Source organism: Zootoca vivipara, chromosome 3, assembly GCF_963506605.1.
Source record: "Zootoca vivipara chromosome 3, rZooViv1.1, whole genome shotgun sequence".
In the NCBI taxonomy this organism is placed as follows: Eukaryota; Metazoa; Chordata; class Lepidosauria; order Squamata; family Lacertidae; genus Zootoca; species Zootoca vivipara.
The window spans coordinates 102,958,575-102,979,760 of NC_083278.1; the positions used below are offsets into that span (position 1 = coordinate 102,958,575).

The 21,186-nt window shown below is 45.5% G+C and overlaps 1 protein-coding gene across 1 annotated transcript in view; it reads right to left on the bottom strand.

Annotated features, from left to right (window-relative positions):
- Window positions 1-1,644: 1,644 nt before the first annotated feature.
- Window positions 1,645-21,186, bottom strand: part of RRP36 (ribosomal RNA processing 36) — a 39,045-nt gene continuing 19,503 nt past the window's right edge. The window contains exons 3-8 of the mRNA XM_035111137.2: window positions 17,365-17,503; window positions 9,060-9,126; window positions 7,748-7,852; window positions 7,533-7,607; window positions 7,242-7,359; window positions 1,645-6,279 (exon numbers count right to left, since the gene is read on the bottom strand). Coding sequence (XP_034967028.1) covers window positions 6,140-6,279; window positions 7,242-7,359; window positions 7,533-7,607; window positions 7,748-7,852; window positions 9,060-9,126; window positions 17,365-17,503 — 644 coding nt within the window. The 3' untranslated portion in view covers window positions 1,645-6,139. The remainder of the gene's footprint in view (window positions 6,280-7,241; window positions 7,360-7,532; window positions 7,608-7,747; window positions 7,853-9,059; window positions 9,127-17,364; window positions 17,504-21,186) is intronic.

A 21,186-nucleotide genomic window follows, 5' to 3' on the forward strand; every position in this document is an offset into this window, starting at 1 on the left:
GCAGAGAGAGGTCCAGAATCAGAGGGGAGCCAAGAGGCAGAGATCAGGGAGGGCTGCTGTTGAAGCCAGGGCGTCTCCCCCTCCTGCTGCAACCAGCTCCCCTCCCTTCCTGGTCTCTCAGAACTCAAAAAGGTATGAACAGGGAGGAGCAAAGACAGACAAGGCACAGAAGTCTCAGGTTGCAAGGGAAGGACCTGAGGGAAGAGGAGAGGACGGTGGGGACCTTCAGTCCTCACAACTGTCTCATTGGGGCAAGACCAACTGGGAAGAGTTTCTGCACTCACTAGACCTGAGCCGTTTTGTTTCTTTGAATAGTTAACTTCGCTGATGCCTTGTGAGTTTATTGCTGACTGTTCCTGACACCATCCATGGGCCAGAGGAGGCGTTGCTGAAAGGAGCTTGCTTCTCCTCTCTTGGAGGAACACTCAAGCCTGGTTTGCGTCTGTGCAAGTGGAGAAAAGACAGGACCAGTAACTGTGAGACAAGGTTTCTGAAAGAGCTGGAGGGTCCTGAAGATCTAAAGCCAACTTGCAGGGTGCCTTTTTTGTGAAGAAATGAGCAAACCTCGCTTCTCCTCTGGGACTGTTGCCTGTGGGAGATCCCGCTGAAGCCAAGAGTTCAACTCCAATATATTGAGTTGGCATGAAGTACAAGAGGCATTGCCAGGCTTGGAAATGAATGCAAGACTATTATGGGGACTGTCAGAGCTCGGCCAGAACAGAGTCAAGCTTGAGTCCCTGCATCTAATTCACTATTACTGCCCTCTTCCATGCAAAACACAGCAGGTAGCAATGTAGTGCATCTCCCTCTTCCCACCCGCCCCATTTCCCCCCAGGCAGAGGGATGGTTACTTCTCATTGCTTTTTACGATTCCCAATAGCTATTTTAATCTTTTATGATTTCCACTAATTTGAGAAAGTAGCTTTCTTCCCTGTATTTGGGTCATTCATTTCCACGAGTACGTACCAAGGCAACTCGTATAACTTCAGTACACTCTGCCCACTATATAAAATTCCTCATTAACTTTGTAAATATATTCAGAAGGGGAATTTTACGGCGGGGGGTTGGAAATGGAAATGAACTGACCTTTCATCTCTGCTTTCCTTATAAGGGCTTTTGTGTCCCGTAAGTCCATAGGAATGAGGGGTCTTCAACCTGTACTAATTCACAGGGTACCAGGGTGTATGGCCACTGAGACCATATAACACCCCGAAAGACCTACATTGGCTCCCAGTACGTTTCCAAGCACAATTCAAAGTGTTGGTGCTGACCTTTAAAGCGCTAAACAGCCTTGGCCCAGTATACCTGAAGGAGCGTCTCCACCCGCATCGTTCAGCCATGAGGTCCAGCGCCGAGGGCCTTCTGACGGTTCCCTCACTGCGAGATGGGAGGTTACAGGGAACCAGGCAGAGGGCCTTCTCAGTAGTGGCGCCTGCCCTGTGGGACGCCCTCCCATCAGATGTCAAGGAAATAAACAACTATCTGACGTTTAGAAGATATCTGAAGGCAACCCTGTTTAGGGAAGTTTTTAATGTTTGATGTTCTATTGTGTTTTTTTATATTCTGTTGGGAGCCGCCCATAGTGGCAGGGGAAACCCAGCCAGATGGGCAGGGTAATAAATAAATAAATAACTAAATAACTAAATAACTAAATAATAATAATTATTATTATTATAATAAACAACTATGGAACTCACTCCTGCAGGAGGCAGTAACGGCCACCAAAGTTGGGTGACTTTAAAAAAGGATTAGACAAATTCATGGAAGACAAGGCTGTTGAGGGTGACTAGCCACAATAAAATATAGAAATCTCCACTGCCAATTACTGGGAAGTAAAGATGGACAGAATGCTGCTGTGCTCATGCAGACCTCTGAAAGAACTAAACCAGGGCATCCCCAATCTTCGGCCCTCCAGAGGTTTTGGACTACAATTCCCATCATTCCTGACCATTGGTCCTGTTAGCTTGGGGTCATGGGAGTTGTAGGCCAAAACATCTGGTGGGCCGCAGGTTGGGAATGCCTGAACTAGACGGTTTAGCAGGCTCCCCTTAGATTTTTTCAGTCTATAGGAATGAGGTCTCTTCGACCTGTGCTAATTTGCAGGGAACCAAGTCAGCAGGATGCTAGCCTAGCGCACTGTAAACTTTACTACTGCAAGAGAACCAGGCGAAGCAAGCGAGATCCACGCTTAACATGCCTCAGGTGTTGCAGCTCAAGGAATGTAATTCACACCGGGAAGAGGGAAGCTAATGCGAGGAAAAGGTCAGGCGCTTGATCAAGGCACCAAAACACTCCTGCAATATAGCGAAGCTTTTATTTTGCTGGAGAGGATTAATCAATCTCTTACGAGAGCAGATGTCTTGCCTCACCCTTCGGAAGGGCATTCCAATCCCGTCTCAACTGGGTTCCACCTGAGACCCACGTGGTCCTGCTCCCCACAGGCGAGACAGAAGATGAACCATCCTCTCAGCTTCCTCCAGAATCCCAAATGCCCATTTGCTTCCCAAGCGCAAGAGACCATGTAGTCTCTTTTCCCTGGCACTTCTTTCCAGGGCTTTGAGCCATGAGCCCATTTCTCTCTCTGTGTGTGCATCCTCTGGGTTGTTTTCATGTTTTCTGGGAATCTAGGACCCCTTCCCTCTTCAAGCTGCAGCCCTGCTCTGTTCGCTTACAGCAGGCATCCCCAAACTTCAGCCCTGCAGATGTTTTGGACTACAGTTCCCATCATCCCTGACCACTGGTCCTCTTAGCTAGGGATCATGGGAGTTGTAGGCCAAAACATCTGGAGGGCCGCAGTTTGGGGGTGCCTGGTTTACAGTGTGGACGGCGCAGGTTGACAGCACCTTCAGCCAACACAACACTGTTTACGTCAATCCATCCGTGCACATAAAGCGAGGAATATAAACCTTAAGATAAACTGCACCGCATTTTTTCCTCTTCCCATCACCACTGCAAGCTATCAGAATCAATAACGCCATGAAGAGGAGTTGCTGCACTTTGCCAGTGTATTTGCCTATTAAAAGACTCGGCGGTAATTGGTATTGCATTGCTAATTGATTCCATAAACAAGCTTCACAAACGCAACTGTGCTTCTCGGCAACTTGTCCATTGCCCTAAAAACCTAGCTAAAAAGCAGCAGAGTTGGTGCAACGCACGTGGTTTTACGAGCATGTAGAATGATGGCATAAACTTAATGCTAAGTTCTTTTCTTTGCTGTGACTGTATTGTACAATAAAATTTTATTTTAAAAAGCCTTATTATTATTATTTGTTAAATTTCTGCACCACTTTTCATCCGAGGATCACAGGGTGGTTTACAATTACAAACACAAAAATGCATAACATAGTAATAAGACAAACACACACACACACAGAGAGAGAGTGAGTTTAAAAGGTCGTGGATTGTTTAATTAGCCAAAGGCCTGCCCGGCACCAGGTAAGCCTCCCTGGGGAAAGCATTCCACAAATGGGCAGCCACTGCAGAAAAGACCAATTCTTGTGTTGCCGCCTTCTGGACCTCTCATGGAGGAGGCACACAAAAAAGGGCCTCAGATGATATTCGCAGGGTCTGGGTCGGTTCATATGGGGAGAGGCAGTTAGGCCAGGACTGGTGTTACATAAACGATCAAACCGTCTTGCCCCAGTGAGCAACCTGGCTGCTGAATTCTGGACCAGCTGAAGTTCTGGAACCATCTTCAGAGGCAGCCCCATGCATAACACATTGCAGTAATCTAAGCTTCAGTGAGTCCCTTGGCTGATTGACGAGGCCAGAGATTAATTCCTTTCTGCTCTGCAGTGCCAGGGAAACTGGCAACCGGAACACAGTTTTCTTTCCAGCAGGGGAACAGGAGAATCAAATTCACTGAAGCTGCTCCTTCTCGGACCAATGGATAGAGCCAGGCTTGTTTTCTCCTTCCCATGTTGTTCTTCCTTGAAGCCTCTCAATTTCTTGGTTCCCGGGTTGGTGGCAGAGGCCAGTGTCTTCGCCTTCAGCTCCTCCAGGGCAAGAGATTTTACAGGTCTCTTTGGATTCTGTGACCGCACTGGGAAAGTTTACCATTGGATACCAGCTATGGAATTCAACTTCCTGCTGGAAAATCAATAAATCCCAGCTTTCCTTTAAAAAAAACCACAACTCCCCAATTTCCAAGTCATAAAGGATGGAGCGATGAGTATTGGTGCAAAGACTGATAAATTCACAGAAGACACGTTCAGAGACAATATGCCACTGGACAACAATTGCTGGAGAGCAAGAGCAGGATGAGACCTTCTCATCTCATGCCAGCAGGGTTGCTGCTGTCGGGTGCTAATCCAGATGGCTGTAAGATGGATTTCTAGTAGGAAGGTTTTGAGATGCTAGCATACCTCTTTGCTCCTTGCACCTCTGGATGAGATTAAAATAAGTTTTTTGTTTTTTTTAAGTAGTCCAATTTCAAATAAAGGCAGCATCAGACAGCAACTGCAAAATGCACAGAGTCACAGATGCAAAGTGCTAAATTTGAGAAGCGTGCTCCTTATGTCATAGCACAGCCCCTGCAAAATTCTCCTGTCCATCCATAAAAAGTGACTTTTTTGCTGCACTTACAAGGATACAGAGCAGTTGTAGTTGGCTCAGAAGCAGAGAGAGAGAGAGAGAGAGAGAGAGAGAGAGAGAGAGAGAGAGAGAGAGAGAGAGAAGGGCAAGAACTAAAGGTCTGACAAGATTTGGAACGCAAGATAAAAACCGGAAAGTGATCTGCTTATCTGGAACGAAGCCACGATGGCAATTATTACTAGCTGAAAGTATCAGGCCATACTGAGAGAAACAGAGAAAAGAGGCGGGTGTGGGGGCAAGAGCAAATTAGGCGGAAATGGTGAGAAAATGTCTTTGCCCTAGCAAAATAAGAAGTCCTGCAAATAAAATCTCACTTGATGCTCAAAGAGGAAGAAGTTTGATTTGATAAAATTAGTAACTTTACTTCAAAAATTTGTCCAGTGAAATGTTGCTATAAAACACATTACCAGTTAGTAATCCAAGCAGGTCTGTCAAAATGACATACACACTCAGCCACCAGTAATGAGACGGATATTAATTTCTTTGTACAGAATCTTTAGAAACTGCCCAAAAGTTCAGTTCAATGTTAGAAGTATATACATTCACAGCAAAAAAAACCAACAAAAACCCAATTCTGGTTGTTTTGGTAGAATTTGAGAGTATACAGTTAAATGACTTAAACGCAGATCGTACACAAACTGCTGATTTTGTTGGTGCCCAGACATCTTAACACACTTGGTATTCTGATTCCAATGATTTAAATTTTATCTGAGTAAGTTGATGAAAGAGGTTTCTAATAATATGGAGAGATGGCCATTACTTACAATTCAGCATTTGGGATAAGGTTAACAAATAAAAATGAATATATTGCCACCGGTAATATATGTATGTTGTGGTATTTCAATATATATTCCCCAAGAATATCTTTGAAAATTTATTGGGCTAACTGGGAACTTTATTTGGGACAATTCTCCACCACACTTTTTTTACTTAAAGAGACTTCAACTGCCAATATTTGAAGGTGGTTTTAATTTTCCTGATATGAAAAATCTTATGGAAGATTCTGGCCTGCGAAATACCAGCGCGTGAAGCTAAGGCGACCGGCTTTCTGGGAAACTCTCTTAAGCTTCCACAGCAATCTGCAAAGAAAACAGCTGGGAATACAACCAAGCAGCACTAATAAGTAGCAAGAGAAGCAGGTGGATGGAAACTGGGGAGCCTCCAAGTCTACACAGGCTGCGTAGTGGAAGAAACAAGGAGTGGGGAATCCAAGGGAGTTGTTTCCTGGGAAATGTGTGTGTGTGTGTGTGTGTGGGTGCTCCTTGACTCTGTGCCAAGCTTGAGGCTTTCTCCTGGAAGGAGGAAGAGAAATTTTGGCAAATTATGCAATCCATTTCCCATTGAAGAAGGCGAACGCTTCTCAGGCTGGGAATGTCACCAATTAATTTTGCTCAAACTCTTGCTTGTTCAGAGAACCGGAATGCCCCTGGCATTTGGGGCAGAGAAAACTTAGGATTGTTGACCTTGCTGGCCGGAGTCGATAGTTGATTTGCACAGCAGGCGATTTGCACCTGTAAAATGGCGTGTCGCAAATATAGCCAGATATTTACACATCCTTCCTAAAAGGCAGCCTCCTTTTGTCCTTGGCGGCATTCCTTTTCCTCTTCTTGCTCAGGAAGCCCTCCAGCTTCCCACTCCTCTTCAGCTCTTTGTACTTCTCAGCCAATTCCAATTTCCGCTTATCAGCTGCAAAGCACAAAAGGGAAAGTGGCCTTAATTCAAGCCAGCCATGTTCATAATGTCACTAGCAATTCCCATCCCTAACTCAAGCTCCCTCTTCCACTCCCAGTTCTCTCCCATCTTTCAATAGAGTCCCGTGATCAAAGAAAAAAGAATCCACACTGATGACTGCACACCCCCCTCAGTAAAAGTCACCATCCAATCCCTTTGCTTTGCATTATTCCCCGGTGCAACACGTAACCAGATCCAATGAACACAGCAGGTGAGAACACCATTCAAAGTGGCAGCGCTGACCATTTCCAATATGGAAACCAAGCAGAGGAGAGGAACATGACAGACTTTCTTTATAGAAGGTAAACAGGGTCAGGGCAAGACTATCAGGTACTCCAGGTCACACAGAGTTTGGGTCAAACCAGGACAAACCCAGAAGCGCCGCTACGACTCTGATCAGTTTGTTTAACTGACTCCCATCAAGCCCTGTCTTAAAAGGATTTCTTCCTTCTGTTCAAGAGTCACACCACTGCAGACACCGCTGTGAACCAATTTATAGACATCAGCACAGTGGCGTAGCGTGGGTTGCCAGAGCCCAGGGCCGTGTGGAGCGGATGGGAGGGAGGCTGGGAAACAGACAGTGTATGCATGCTCATTCAACTGCCTAGCAGTGCCCCTGGCACCCAGGAGATCACAGCCACAGAGTTAAGAAAAGAAGAGTTGTTCCAAGGCATGGAGAGGTCACTTCCTGGTTCGCAGGGAGAAACCGTTTTCAACAGAGCCTAGCGACAGAAGCAAACAGCTGTATTGAGGTAGCGCTGGGTGTTCACATTTTGCACCTGAGCCAATCGCCCCTGGTCCCCCGCCAGCTACGCCACTGCATCAGCAACAGGTCCCCTATTTGACAACATATATTAATGCTTGACGGAAAGTCAAGGCTCGAACCATGCAGCTTCTGTCGACAGGCCAACACTTACATTTCTTTAGATAGAAGGGCTTCTTTCCTTGCTGAGCCAGCTCCCTCTGCTGCCTCTTCAAGGCCTGCTCCTTTTCTCTCTCCTTCTGTTGCTTCCTCTGTATCGCCTCCTGCTGAGTCTAAGAAGCAAAGGCGGGCAAGTTGGCTGGCCAGTGTCAATGTTTCTCCTCTCCCCAATCTCATTGGCCTCACTGGAGCTTTCCGCTGAATTGGCGGCTCCAGGCTTTGGCCTGCCTGCCGCATCTCCAAAGGAAACCCGAGCTGTTCCTAGTGCCCCGCGGCCCCAACTCACCATTTGCTTGAGGAGCTGCTGCAACTTGGTTTGCTGCTCCACATTCCGGCTTTTCTTCAGGTGCTTCTGAACTACCTGCAGGGGGAAGAGAGGGGAATGCGCTGGAAGGGAAGTCGCCTTTCAACCCAGGACTCTGAGGTAAAAAGGGAAGTCAACACCGGCTTTCTCTCGCTTCTAGGCAGGTTGCACTCAACGTGAGTGGCGGCAGCCATTACCTCTTTCTCCTTCTTCCTGAGGTCGTTCAAGAAACCATACGTCTTTTCAAAGATTTCTGGCTTATACTCCCCAGAGAGGTCATCAAAGCGAGGATCTCGAGGTACCTGGGGAGGAGGAAAGAGGAGCAAGCACTAAAATTTGAACACTGCCAAGAAGTGGTGTCTTTCTTCTCGGCCACCCATCTTGTCTTTCAGGAGCAAGCTGAATCTGTATCACTCCTGTCACACTTGGTGGTACAGTGCTGCCTCGCTTAACGAATGCCCTGCTTAACGAAATTTCCGCTTAACGAAAGGATTTTTCGAGCGGAGGTTGCCTCGCTAGACGAATTTGTTTTATGAAAAATTCGTCTAGCGAATTGCGGTTTCCCATAGGAATGCATTGAAATTCAATTAATGCGTTCCTATGGGCAAAAAAAAATTTCAATGCATTCCTATGGGATTCGCTAGACGAATTTTTCGTTATAAGAAAAGACCCGTGGAACGAATTAAATTCGTCTAGTGAGGCACCACTGTACTTGGCTCATGCAGTCTCCTCAGTTGCCATGCAAACTCCATTATATTCACCCCCTCCCAAGTAATTTTCATTCACCCCCTCCAAGTACTTTTCAGTTGTGTTACTCAAATATTTTCCTATTCTTTTCTCTTCTACCCATGTGCTTATTTTTGTCCACGGACACAAGGCTGTTTTCTTCCTTTTTTTATTCATTTGCAAATTTAACAAAAGAAAATGAAAGAATAAAAAAATCAGAAAAGGGGGTTGGGGATGAAAGACAGTCATACCTCAGGTTAAGTACGCTTCAGGTTGAGTACTTTCAATTTAAGTACTCCGCGGACCTGTCTGGAACGGATTAATCCACTTTCCATTACTTTCAATGGGAAAGTTTGCTTCAGGTTAAGTACGCTTCAGGTTAATTACGGACTTCCAGAACCAATTAAGTACAGTGGTACCTCGGTTTATGAACACAATTGGTTCCAGAAGTCTGTTCATAAACTGAAGCGTTCATAAACTGAAGCGAACTTTCCCATTGAAAGTAATGGAAAGTGGATTAATCCGTTCCAGACGGGTCCGCGGAGTACTCAACCTGAAGCGTACTTAACCCGAAGCTTGGGTGTAATTGGTTCCGGAAGTCTGTTCATAAACTAAAGCGAACTTTCCCATTGAAAGTAATGGAAAGTGAATTCATCCATTCCAGATGGGTCCGCGGCATTCGTAAACCAAAAATTCATAAACTGAGGTGTTCATAAACCGAGGTTCCACTGTACTTAACCTGAGGTACCACTGTAAAATTAAAGAGGGAAAAAAGCAACTCACCTTCTTTTTAACAGGCACAACTCGTCTTAGATAGGGGACTGGCTTCTTGGCTGAAATTTCCAGAGGTCTTGGGGGGGGGGAGAGAGAGAGAGAGAGAGAGTACATACTTAAGAAAGAGAAGCCTGGGGGTATTTCCTTTCCTTGGGTGGGTTGATTCTCAGAACCATCTCCCAAAATGCAAAACTCAAGAGAATGATTGCTTGTTTTTCCTCCACACTGATGACCACTAGAAACTTTTGGAAACTAAGAGACTGCTATGTGCAAGGAATTGAAAGCCACTTGGAAAGCAAAGTGTGTTACGTAATATGACAAGAGAAGAGATTAAAGGGAAAAGTACATTAATGCAGGACTGGATTCGATCTTCTGAATTTTGGAACAAGATGTATTACTACTAGAAGAGTTTATAATAGATATTAAGGCTAACTACATGATGCATGTGTTTCCTTATATTTATTGCTATGTATATATTAAGGGCTGTCAACTGATTATAAAAGTTTAGTTGATAAACAGTCTGGCCTTTAACCAATTATTGATTAATCATTACACTTAAAATACTAGAGCATCAGTATAGATGCCTTTTTGAGATATTGAAGGAAATGCAAGATATCATCTGTTTACTGAATTGTAAGTTACCACTCACTGTTAGAAAGAAAGGGCTATTTAACATTGCCTTTCCTACATTCCACGGAGGGAAATGAAACTTCAAAGAACAAGAGTGTCCTGAATTTCCATCCCCAATAATTTAACAGCCTCCTTTATTTAACTCAAGTGAGTATTCCTAAACACAACAGCGTAATCCTATATCCTACCGCGTACAATGGACCTTATTTCCAAGTCTACATGCTAAGGATTGCAGTGCAGAGCCTTAGTTAACTACTCTATCAACGAAAGCATCACGTCCTGTTTACAGAAAATTGTGACATGCATATTACTGGTGAGCAGTGTTAGAAACTTATTAGGCACCCACAGACGCGGGTGGCGCTGTGGTCTAAACCACAGAGCCTAGGGCTTGCCGATCAGAAGGTTGGTGGTTCAAATCCCTGCGATGGGGGTGAGCTCCCGTTGCTCAGTCCCTGCTCCTGCCAACCTAGCAGTTCGAAAGCACCTCAAAGTGCAAGTAGATAAATCGGTACCGCTCCGGCGGGAAGGTAAACGGCGTTTCCGTGCGCTGCTCTGGTTCGCCAGAAGCGGCTTTGTCATGCTGGGCACATGATCCGGAAGCTGTATGCTGGCTCCCTCAGCCAGTAAAGCGAGATGAGCGCCGCAACCCCAGAGTCGTCCGTGACTGGACCTAATGGTCAGGGGTCCCTTTACCTTTACCTAGGCACCAAATAGCACCTTCAAAGTACTTTACAGACATCACAACAGAATGTCTATTTGACTAGATGACCCTCGGGGTCCCTTCCAACACGACAATTCCATGATTCTATGATCTCAACTACGTTGCTTGACCATAGCTTGCTCTTACAACAATTCACTTGAAAGGAGAAACAAACATAGGGGAAATGGAAATGGAATGAACCAGGGTTTGAAATTAGCAGGGCGCCAGGCGTATTTTGCGCCTAAAGATTCTCCATTTGCGAGCACTTCAAAAAGTCTGCGTGCCATTTTTTCCCCACCTGGCTGACACTCAAGGATTACTAAAATGTACGTGATTTGAAGCCTTGAAGTATATGTTAAGGAAAGAGTACAGTGGTGCCTCAGGTTAAGAACTTAATTCGTTCTGGAGGTCCGTTCTTAACCTGAAACCATTCTTAACCTGAGGTACCACTTTAGCTAATGAAGCCTCCCACTGCCGCCGCTGCGCAATGTCTGTTCTCATCCTGAAGCAAAGTTCTAAACCCGAGGTACTATTTCTAGGTTAGTGGAGTCTGTAACCCGAAGCGTCTGTAACCTGAGGTACTGACCCGTAACCTGTAAACCGAGGTCATTGCCGACCTCCCCCCCTCCAGTAGCGACTACACATTCTGTTTTGGCACCTACAACCAAGGTCCCAGAAGTCATTTGGCACCTAGCTTTCCTATCCTAGTTTCTAACACTGGAATTAACTATGGGCTAAGGCAGAGGTTTTTTAACTGTGGTCTGTGATTTCCATTTGGGTGGCCTGTGGAGAGGCTGTAGCACAGTTAAATATCTCTGTACTCAGTCCTGAACTTCCTTTCCTTGATGTGAGGATGAAGGACTAAGATGCCCAGCGAGGAGTCCATGATTCGCGCAGCAGCACAAGACGTGTGGCTTTTGCTGTGCACGAGTCAGCTGACTCGACAGAGCTGTCAGTCGCCAACCTGACACTCAGTCCACGTAGTCGCAACTGGACCCTCACCGGCAGCAAAACGGTGCCCGGGGAATTTTGAACACTGTCGGTGAGGTGCCTGTAGTTGACGTTTCAAAATAAATACTACACACAGAATTTCACAGGGGAAAACAGGCCTGGAGGAAAGCTTACCCCTAAGAGGCCAATTCCCCTCTCAAGCTTGAAGGAAGCCTCTTCAAGTACACATCCACTGAGCCAAAACCAAAGTGTGCTATCATCTTAGGGAGAATGTAATGAAAATGCTTTATAGATGGTACCACACTCCAGCAAAAACTTGCTAAAATGTATAAAGGTCGACCACCAACTTGCTGGAGGTGCAAAAAAGAGACAGGGACATACTTACACACGTGGTGGAATTGCACAGTCATCTGTGAATTTTGGGATAAATTATATAATGAATTCAAAAAGCTATTTAGATGTACATTCAGAAAAGGACAAGAAGCCTTCCTCCTAGGAATAACGTCAGCGGAAATTAGAAAAGATGTAAGACCATTGTTTATGTATGGAACAGCAGCTGCCAGAATATTAGTGGCAAGAAATTAAGTCCAGCCTTTGACTGGACTTAACCATCCAGGGGTCCTTTGATTTAGATTTTTTTTTTTTAAAAAAAAAACCTTACACTGACTGGCAGCAGCTCTCCAGAGTTTCAGCAGTAATCTCCCCCCACCCCAGCCTGACCTGGGGATGCTAGGGACTGAACCCATACCTGCCAAGTTCCGGCCCGAGAAATAAGGGACTGGGCCGGAAGTAGCAGACCGAAAGTAGCACTGTCCCCATTTTGGAACTGGACGGAGCATGCTCAGAAGCGACTTTTGATGCTGCTCTGCTGTGTTCCAAAATGGCCACCGCACCAGAAGTCGCGCTGCAGCCATTTTGGAACTGGGCAAAGCAGCATCAAAAGTCGCTTCTGAGCATGCTCCACCCAGTTCCAAAATGGCCGCCGCGCCAGACTAAATTCCCGGGGAATACGGGAGACTTGGCAGCTATGGACTGAACCACAAGCGTGCACTCTATCGCCAAGAGCTGTGCTCGCTGCATCTGGTTCCCAGCTGAAGGACTTGCAGAGACTTGCTTCTCTTCAACCCCACACCCAGCTGACTGGTTGAGGGATGGCACTTGAGTCTTGCTCTCTGCCACCAACATTCCCTGGCAGCAGAAAGGGAGGGCACCCAGACGGCTGCCAGCCACTTCTGTTTGGGGAGGGGAGCTTGAAACAAGGGATCACGCCCGCCATCTAATTTGGCTCTCGGTGCATCCACACACCCGCTGGGCTCCACACTCCCATGCAGAATGGGAGAATGTAAAGATGGAAAGCGAAGAAAACATTTCGATTCCGCTGGCATGGGTGGATTCCGAGGCGACTGATTGTATTGCGGTGATTGCAATCTGTATGGCAAATTAATTATATAATCAGTGGGTAAGAGAGGGGAAAGCGCTAATTAAAAAAAAAAAGCTTCCCAGGCTGCGTGCATCTAATTAAGTGCTCTTATCATTCCGTCCCCTTTCACCTGCATTCATTGCCTTTTAAGAGGGCGTCTTTTTCTTCAGAATTGCAGGGCGCAAACCGCAAGTCATTATGTGTACGCTACTCTGAATAAAGGTCAAGGAGCAAAGTTTCAGACAAAATAATATAATCTCTAATGAGATTTTGTTTTTCTGATGTTCAAAGTCAAGATTTTGGTTTGAAATGGTGGTCCCTAGCCTTTATTGGTATATCACAGTGTTCTGCTACCAGCTGTATAAGCTGCAAATTTTCATCCCGAGACCCAGTCAGATGAATTTGGATGGAAATATGTTTTGATTGATGGAATGACACTGACATTTCTCTGGAAGTGGACCCACCCCGAGCTACTTTTGGATGTTCAAAATCTCTCTAGTATCCAGAATTGCTTTTTATCATCAGCTCCAGATGATTATTTATTCCTGATCAATGGCTCCCGCTTAAAAACAGGGATGGGAAGGCTTTGCCCCCCCCCCAATATCATTGGATTCCAACTCCCATCAGCCCCATCCTGTGTGGACAATAGACCGGAATGATGGGACTTGTGGTTCAGGAACACCTGGAATGCTACAGATTCCTCATCCCTGAGGATCAATTTGTTCAATTTGTAATCTCTAGGCTGAGTTACTGCAATATGCTATACAGTGGTACCTCGCTAGACGAATGCCCTGCTAGACTAATTTTTCGCTAGACGAATGGGTTTTGCGATCGGAGGTTGCCTCGCAAGACGAATTCGTTTTGTGAAAAATTTGTCTAGCGAATCGCAGTTTCCCATAGGAATGCATTGAAATTCAATTAATGTGTTCCTATGGGCAAAAAAAATGAATAAAAATAAATCCAATGCATTCCTATGGGATTCGCTAGACGAATTTTTAACAAAAGAAATTGACTCACAGAACGAATTAAATTCGTCTTGCGAGGCACCACTGTATCTGGAGCTTCCACTAAAGAGTATTCAAAAGCTGTTCTTCGTGCAAAATGCAGCAGCCCGTGAATTAACAGAAAGGAACACTCGGGATTATGCAACGCTGTATCTGCTTCGACCACCAATTGGCTTCCATGACCTTTCCAAAAATGCTGACATTACCCTTTCAAGTCCTAAACAACCTGGGCTCAGGGAAAGCACGTGAGCTTGTCTCTCAGTAAAAATAGAATCATGGAATCATAGAATCATAGAGTTGGAAGAGACCACACGGGCCATCCAGTCCAACCCCCTGCCAAGCAGGAAACACCATCAAAGCATTCTTGACATATGCCTGTCAAGCCTCTGCTTAAAGACCTCCAGAGAAGGAGACTCTCTTCTGACAGCAGCCCCACGTTAAAAAGGTCAAGGACCAGGGCTTTCTCAGTCATTGCTTCTGTTTTAGGGGATACAACGACCAAAAGGTGCCCAGATTTATTATAATTTGCAGTTTTGGTTTTTTAAATCCTCTTCGGCCCAACATTTCACCTGTAGCTTGATGTTAAATGAGTTTTAATATTGTTGTATCCATGAATAACCACAGTTATTGTTCAAGTGGTAAGAAGAAAGAACTAAGCACCACTCATGTCTTGTATTTACTAAGCCTACAACTTACATACATTTAACTTGTATGCATTCAGTTTTATGCGTGCGACAAAAAGTTTAAAAGGGGGGGGGTGATTCTAGGAAAAATGACGCCCCCCCAACCTGCCATTGAACCGAACATGTTTTGATGACATGCAATTTTGGCTTTGGGTACGAACCCCGGAACGTAACCCCAGCGTCAGTTGTGGGCTTACTGTACATTAGAACTGTTTTTGCTCCAGCTCCACTTGAGCACTTCAGTGGAAAGGCAGGCTATAAAAAGCAGTAAATACTGGAATAAATTTATGCAAAGCAGGAGTTCGGAAAAGGTCTCCACTTTAGCAATAAACGGTTCCAGCATCCCGTTCACTACCTCTCTCCAACCTGCTGCATTACCACCTTCAAAGCATTTTCAACCCACACCGCCCAATTATCCAGAAGACAAAAAAGCAGGTGATGAACCTGGAATATTCTCTCCAACATGGATTGGTCCAGTAAAGTCAACATATCAACAGTATTTGGTGCCTTTTTACTCTCTGGACTGACGTGGCGCCATTGCTATGCCAACATAAATTTTAATGAGACGCCACAGAAATCCTTTGAAAATATGACACCCAGACCCTCTTCGGCAGTGACATTAACCAAGTCGCACTCCTGTTGTGCAAGCCGCAGGCTTCAGACGCGGCAGAAAAAGCAGTGCATGCAGCCAGTCATGGGAAACAGACGGCTCTCTACGAAACAGCCTTTTTTAGAGGGATACACCAAATTCCCTCAGGAGAAGTACAAACTGATAAAATTATGAGGACTGGAGAAAACAAGTAAGCTAATCTTCTGCACCAACAGCCCATGAACGGCTCGATGAAGTTAATTATATTTTTATTAGCCAGCTGAAAAGACAGCACCCTTACCAGAATTGTGACAGTATTATGGAGTCTCGCAGGCTCTTGATCCAGATGTGGCACCTATTGCTTTAATAGCCCTGGGGCAGCAAAACACTAATTGAGTGTGGTGTCCCAGCTGCCCCCCACTGATACATTTCTCCTCCAGGTTTGAAGTAGCAATGGGATGCAGATGAGCAACATTTAGGCTCATACCCAACAAAGTTGTCCTGTAAGCACAAGGAGTTCAACCTGTGCTCCTTTTCATCTCCCTATGTACACACCCCAAATCTGTTCTAGGGTTCCCCCAACCCTAGAGAGCAGATTTGGGGGTGGGCAGAGGAATCCCATTGTGCAGGCAGCAGTCCTTGCACTAATAGGATGACTTTGTCAGATACAAGCCAGAGAATGGACCGCAGCAGCAGGGCAGGAGCTGTCATTCCGGACACCATGTGGGAATTCACAAACCAGCCAGGCTCCTGCAGACACCTCTCGCTTTTCACTTCCATAACATACTAGTTTCCAATCAGCATGCGGAAGATTTTATAAAGCTTGCTCGCTTTTTAAAAAAAAATACTGCGGTGTTATGTTGCTTGCTTCTGAATCCAATTTCATTCAAGAATGCACCACTGAACAGGATAGAATTTGGGGAGCATTCCCTTAAAGTCGAGAGGGTTCCTTTCAAACACACAAACACCTAGCTGATTTGATTCCAGCTGGACTGGGGCTTTTGTAGAAAGGCTCTCTCTCAAAAGTCTTTGTAGAGATAAAAATAGAAATAAGCAACCCATAATAGAAGAGGCATTTTGGAAGGCTTATATAGCATTGTCCGGAAAGCCAGTGAGAGCTTCAGGTAAAAGGGGATGTAACAGCACAAGATATTAACAGAGGGTGGGGAGGGGAGAGAGAAGAGAAGCAGAGAAAGTTGGAAACCGATGAGAGAGAACTGATGAAGGAAAGGGCAGGTGTCTCTTGGATGTGACACTTACGGCGACTGAAACCTGGCTTCAGGACGATGAACAAAGGGTAAGGGACACACAGCAAAATGGAGAGAACTGCGGGGAGGTGTCTGAGGAGGGGATACAGTGACCATTTGCATCCGTGTCTGCTTTAATGTCTAAATTACTCATCACATTGATGGCATTTTACAGAACACACCGAAGTGTGAGGGACTGCGAACACAAACAGGGGCCAAAGCGTCACATAAATGCATAGCTGCCAAGTCTCCCGTATTCCCCGGGAAACCCCCGTTTTTCCAGCCGTTTCCCGCTGGCAGCTCGGATTTTTTTTAAAAAAACGTAAATCCCCCGGATTCTTACCGGCCCAGGGAGGCTCCTTCTGCGCATGTCTGGAGTCTCTGGACATGCGCAGAAGCGATTTCTGGCACTGCGGCCATTTTGGAAATGGGCAGAGCATGCGTAGAAGCGACTTCCGGTGCCACTCTGCCCAGTTCCAAATGGCCGCAGCGCGACTTCCGGCGCTGCGGCCATTTTGGAAGTGGGCAAAGCATGCATAGAAGCAACTTCCGGCGCCACTCTGCCCGGTTCCAATATGGCCGCAGCGCGACTTCCGGTGCCGTGCTGCTGCCGATCTTGGATTTTTCAATCTGGGAGTTGGCACCTATGTAAATGGCTCCTAGAGAGGCTTAGGAAGAAGGAAATAAATTAATCACAGCAAGGTTATAAAATGCGTCGAGAGCAAGGTAGCAGCTCCAGTGGTGCAGACTGTAAAGCAGACACTTAAGGCTGTTAGTTCTTCAGGTAAGTCCACGCTACCTACCTAGAAAACTATCCACCCTCCCAGAGGGAGCCCTCTGGTTAAACTCCTATTCTTTCTTTCCAGGACGAATGCATTCTGCTCCAATAGCTCTCCAGAGGCAGCTAAGAAATCTCTACGCCCTTCACCAAGCAGAAAAGGGCTTACTGCATGAGCCTATGCGCAAGCTCAATAATTGCTAACTTGAGAGCTCACTCTCAAGGAAGCAAGCGCAGGTTTGCAGACTTCATCTGAGCCCAGGGGAATGCAAGTTCTCTTTTGGGGAATGCACAACAGGGAAACACATTTACCCGTGCTTGTTTGGACGCTGCCTCTTCTCTGGTTTTGTGACATTTACTGTCCTTTTCCCAGTAGTCATCTGCTGATAAGCCTTGGTCCCAACTCGATTTCTCAACTGCAGCAGCTCCTCGAAAGACAACGAAGACCATTCTGGGGGAAAGATTAAAAAAAAAACAAAATGAGACACCCACAAACAAATGTCAGTCTTTGGATTATTCAAACTTCCCCCCGCCCGCCTGCCTGCCATGCTTCATGACATGTTGAATGCTACTGTCTTTTTTGGCACTCAAGATTGCAAGGACAGCTGCAGGTAAACACCTTGTGATTCGTGCAAGTGCCACCACAAAAACCCTGCACACCCACCCAGTGCTCAATCTCACAGCCCCTTCAAACACACACTAAATTGCCCTGCCAATGGTGCTTATCCTCATGTGGCTGGGTTAAGTGTTCAGGGTCTGTCATGGGGACCTTTTCAACCCAAACAGCATCCCACTAGGAGGGACACAGATCAATGGGAAGAGGCCTCAGCAGTAGTATGGGATAGCACTACTAGAAGCTTCTCCCTGGGAGCGTCTGAAGGAATCCCATGTGTACTGGAGTTGTGTGGAAGGACTACAAACTTGGTACTGTGCTAGTCCTGCAGAATTATGACACAGACCATAATTATGACACAGCTCTATCTGTGAAATTAGGATCCAAACAAACAAAAACAAAACTGTCACTCAGCAAATGGTTTCAGAGTTTGGTGCACACAAGCCAAAACTGCCAACTAATATACAAATGCAAATTAGCTGGTTTTTAACATCTTCCATTCACATGTTAAAGAGGGCAGAAGGTTGAAAGTTTCTGTGCATTCTAACTTCCTTTAGTATTTCTGAAAAAATGACCATTCTAGATTCACGACTTAGAATTAAGAGCACTTTCACAACAGAGGTGTAAATCAGTCTTCGGCTTTTTAATGTAAATTTTCAAAAAGCAGCTGTTTTCAGAGCTCAAGTGCAGCTTCAAAACTGTGCTCTTCCGCCCTGCATTCACATGTAACACAGAGAATGAGAGGTGCTTAGCATTGATTAGGAAATAGACTAGAAATGGCCACTCTCCCCCCCCCCCCCCCGCCCCAAAATAAGGAATTTGGAATACATTCAGAGCTCCTGGCATGTCCGTTAAATGGCAAGTACTTGACTCTCTGCTTGGCTTAAAGGCAGACTTCTGAAGTCAAGCCATTCCTATAGCACAAATCTTTCCTTAGGCTTTGTCTCTCTCAAGGGGCTTCTCAGTCCTGGTTGCTGATACTGCTAAAAAGCTTTCTGCATTACAGACACTGCCCTAAGGATTAAGGGAAAGCCCTTGCAGCTCCCATCTCTTTTATGACCTGGGGACAGAACACAACTGTTTGCGCATGGCACATTTCATTAAAATGTTGTGGGAGGCAGCCACGTTTTACAAAGGTTCCAAAAGACATGATGTTGATTGATATATCACACACAATGCAGATTAAATATAAATAAGTAAAACCCAATTTCTAGCACAAAGTGCTTGCAATTTAAATTTTGACGGTTGAAGTGACATCAGAGGAAGGGGTAAAAAATAGGAGATGAAAGCATAGCAGGGAATGGTTTTATCTTCCTAAATACATAAAAATGTAAGGCTGTCATTGGGCAGCCCCAATTAGAGGATTTGTAGTGCCTTATAACAATTTGGATTTGCATGAAGTCCTCATGGGGGTGGGGTGGGGTGGGCGGAAGGGGGAGTTATTTGTTTGTTCTTGTTTTTATTGTGTATTTTGTGTTTTTTATCTTGTATTTTAATGTTGTGAACCACCCTGCAATCTATGGATGAAGGGCAGTATACAAATGTAATAATGATGAGAAGCAAACGAGAAGGCAGGTTGTACAATAGCATGGGAACAAGAAAGGTGAATCATTGAGAGGGGAGGAGTGGTTTTAAACCAGCACCAGAAGCTTGAGTAAAGAAGAAATGGTGGGAACTAAGAGGAAAATGGCAGCCTTTGTAAAAATGGCGGAGGTTTGAGGAAACTTTTACAATCATATGAGTATATCAGGAAAGGAGGAATACTGAAAAGGAAAACTTGGTTGATTTAAACCTAAGACTCCATAGTACAGGTGAAACTGGGGAAATTAGAATATCGTCGAAAAGTGCATTTATTCAGTAATGCAACTTAAAAGGTGAAACCAATATATGAGATAGATGCATGACATGCAAAGCAAGATATGTCAAGCCTTTATTTGTTGTAATTGTAATTATTTGTCGTTAGGCGCGTCAATTATAAATGGAATGTAATTAATGAAATGTAATAGCGACGTTTATTTTTGCATTATTGTAAGTATTTGTTTTATTACTGTGGAATTTCCAAAAGAAAGCATTTGTAAAAATTAAAATTAAAATAAAAAATAGTAAATTGCATTACTGAAATAAATGCACTTTTCGACGATATTCTGATTTTCCGAGTTTCACCTGTATCTCCCCACAATCCTGGCACCTCCACTCCTGGCACCATGCGTTGTCTTCTACATGAAGTTCCAGAATCATTGTAGTAATTCAGAACAGAGTCTTTATTAAGAAGCAACATCCATCCACAGAACTCTACCGTGCTCTAACTGAACAACTGACAGCCTTGCTCTTTAAATTCCATTTATTTTAAAGAGACAGCAGCATGGATCTGCAAAGGGGTTTGTGTGCAAGGGAGAGGGGGAGGCATGGAAATAGGGTGGCATGCAAGGAAGAGTTGAGGAAAGTAAGCAGGCGGGCGGAGGGGGGGGAAGGAGCAAAGGTGAATGTGGTGATGCAGAGAAAGGGGCTGCAAGAAAGGAGAGAGCAGAAGGCATGGGAACGAGGTTGAAACTGAAGGCAGGGGCATGAAAGGGTTTGATGAATAGGAGGCGACGCTGGCTTCATAATTCGGCATAAAGTGAAAAGGATGCTTGGTAGTTGCAATGTGTGGGAGGAAGAAGATGCAGGTGGTTACCATGGAGGAGTTTTGTGTGCAAAGGAGGTTGCACAAAAGAAGGGGGAGGAGGCATGGACATGGGGGCGGGGAGAGGTGAAATCAGGGATGCAAAAGCTGGACTAACAAAGAGAAGAGAGAAATGGCATGAGAAATGGGGCTGGGAAGGTGAAAAGTAAGCTTAGTCCTTGCATGGGCTGTGACGGGGAAGGTCCAGGAAGTTAATGGGGGAGGAATGGCAGGGGAGGTTGGGAAGTGGAGCAAACAGGGGCACATGCCCAAGTAGGAACATAAAAATGTAAGGGTAAAGGACCCCTGACAGTTAAGTCCAGTCGCGAAAGACTCTGGGGTTGCGGCGCTCATCTTCCTTTACTGGCCGAGGGAGCCGACGTTTGTCCACAGGCTGTTTTTCCGGGTCATGTGGCCAGCATGACTAAGCCGCTTCTGGCGAAACACCGTTTACCTTCCCGCTGGAGCGGTACCTATTTATCTACTTGCACTTTGGCATGCTTTCGAAATGCTAGGTTGGCAGGAGCTGGGACCGAGCAACCGGAGCTCACTCTGTCGCAGGGATTTGAACCGCCGACCTTCCGACCGGCAAGCCCAAGGCTCAGTGGTTTAGACCACAGTGCCACCCGCGTCCCTTGTAGGAACATAGTCTGCCTTAAAACCAGGTGTCTGTCTAGCTCAATATGATTTACTCTGGTTGACAGCAGCTCTCTAGGATCTCAGAAAGAAGTCTTCAACCTAAGTGGGAGTGTCTGGGATGGAACCTGAGATCTTCTGAAAGAACAGGAGGTTCCTATCACTGAGATAGGGTCCATCTTTAAAGCTGGTTTGGCCACCTCCAGCCACAAATGCAGCACCT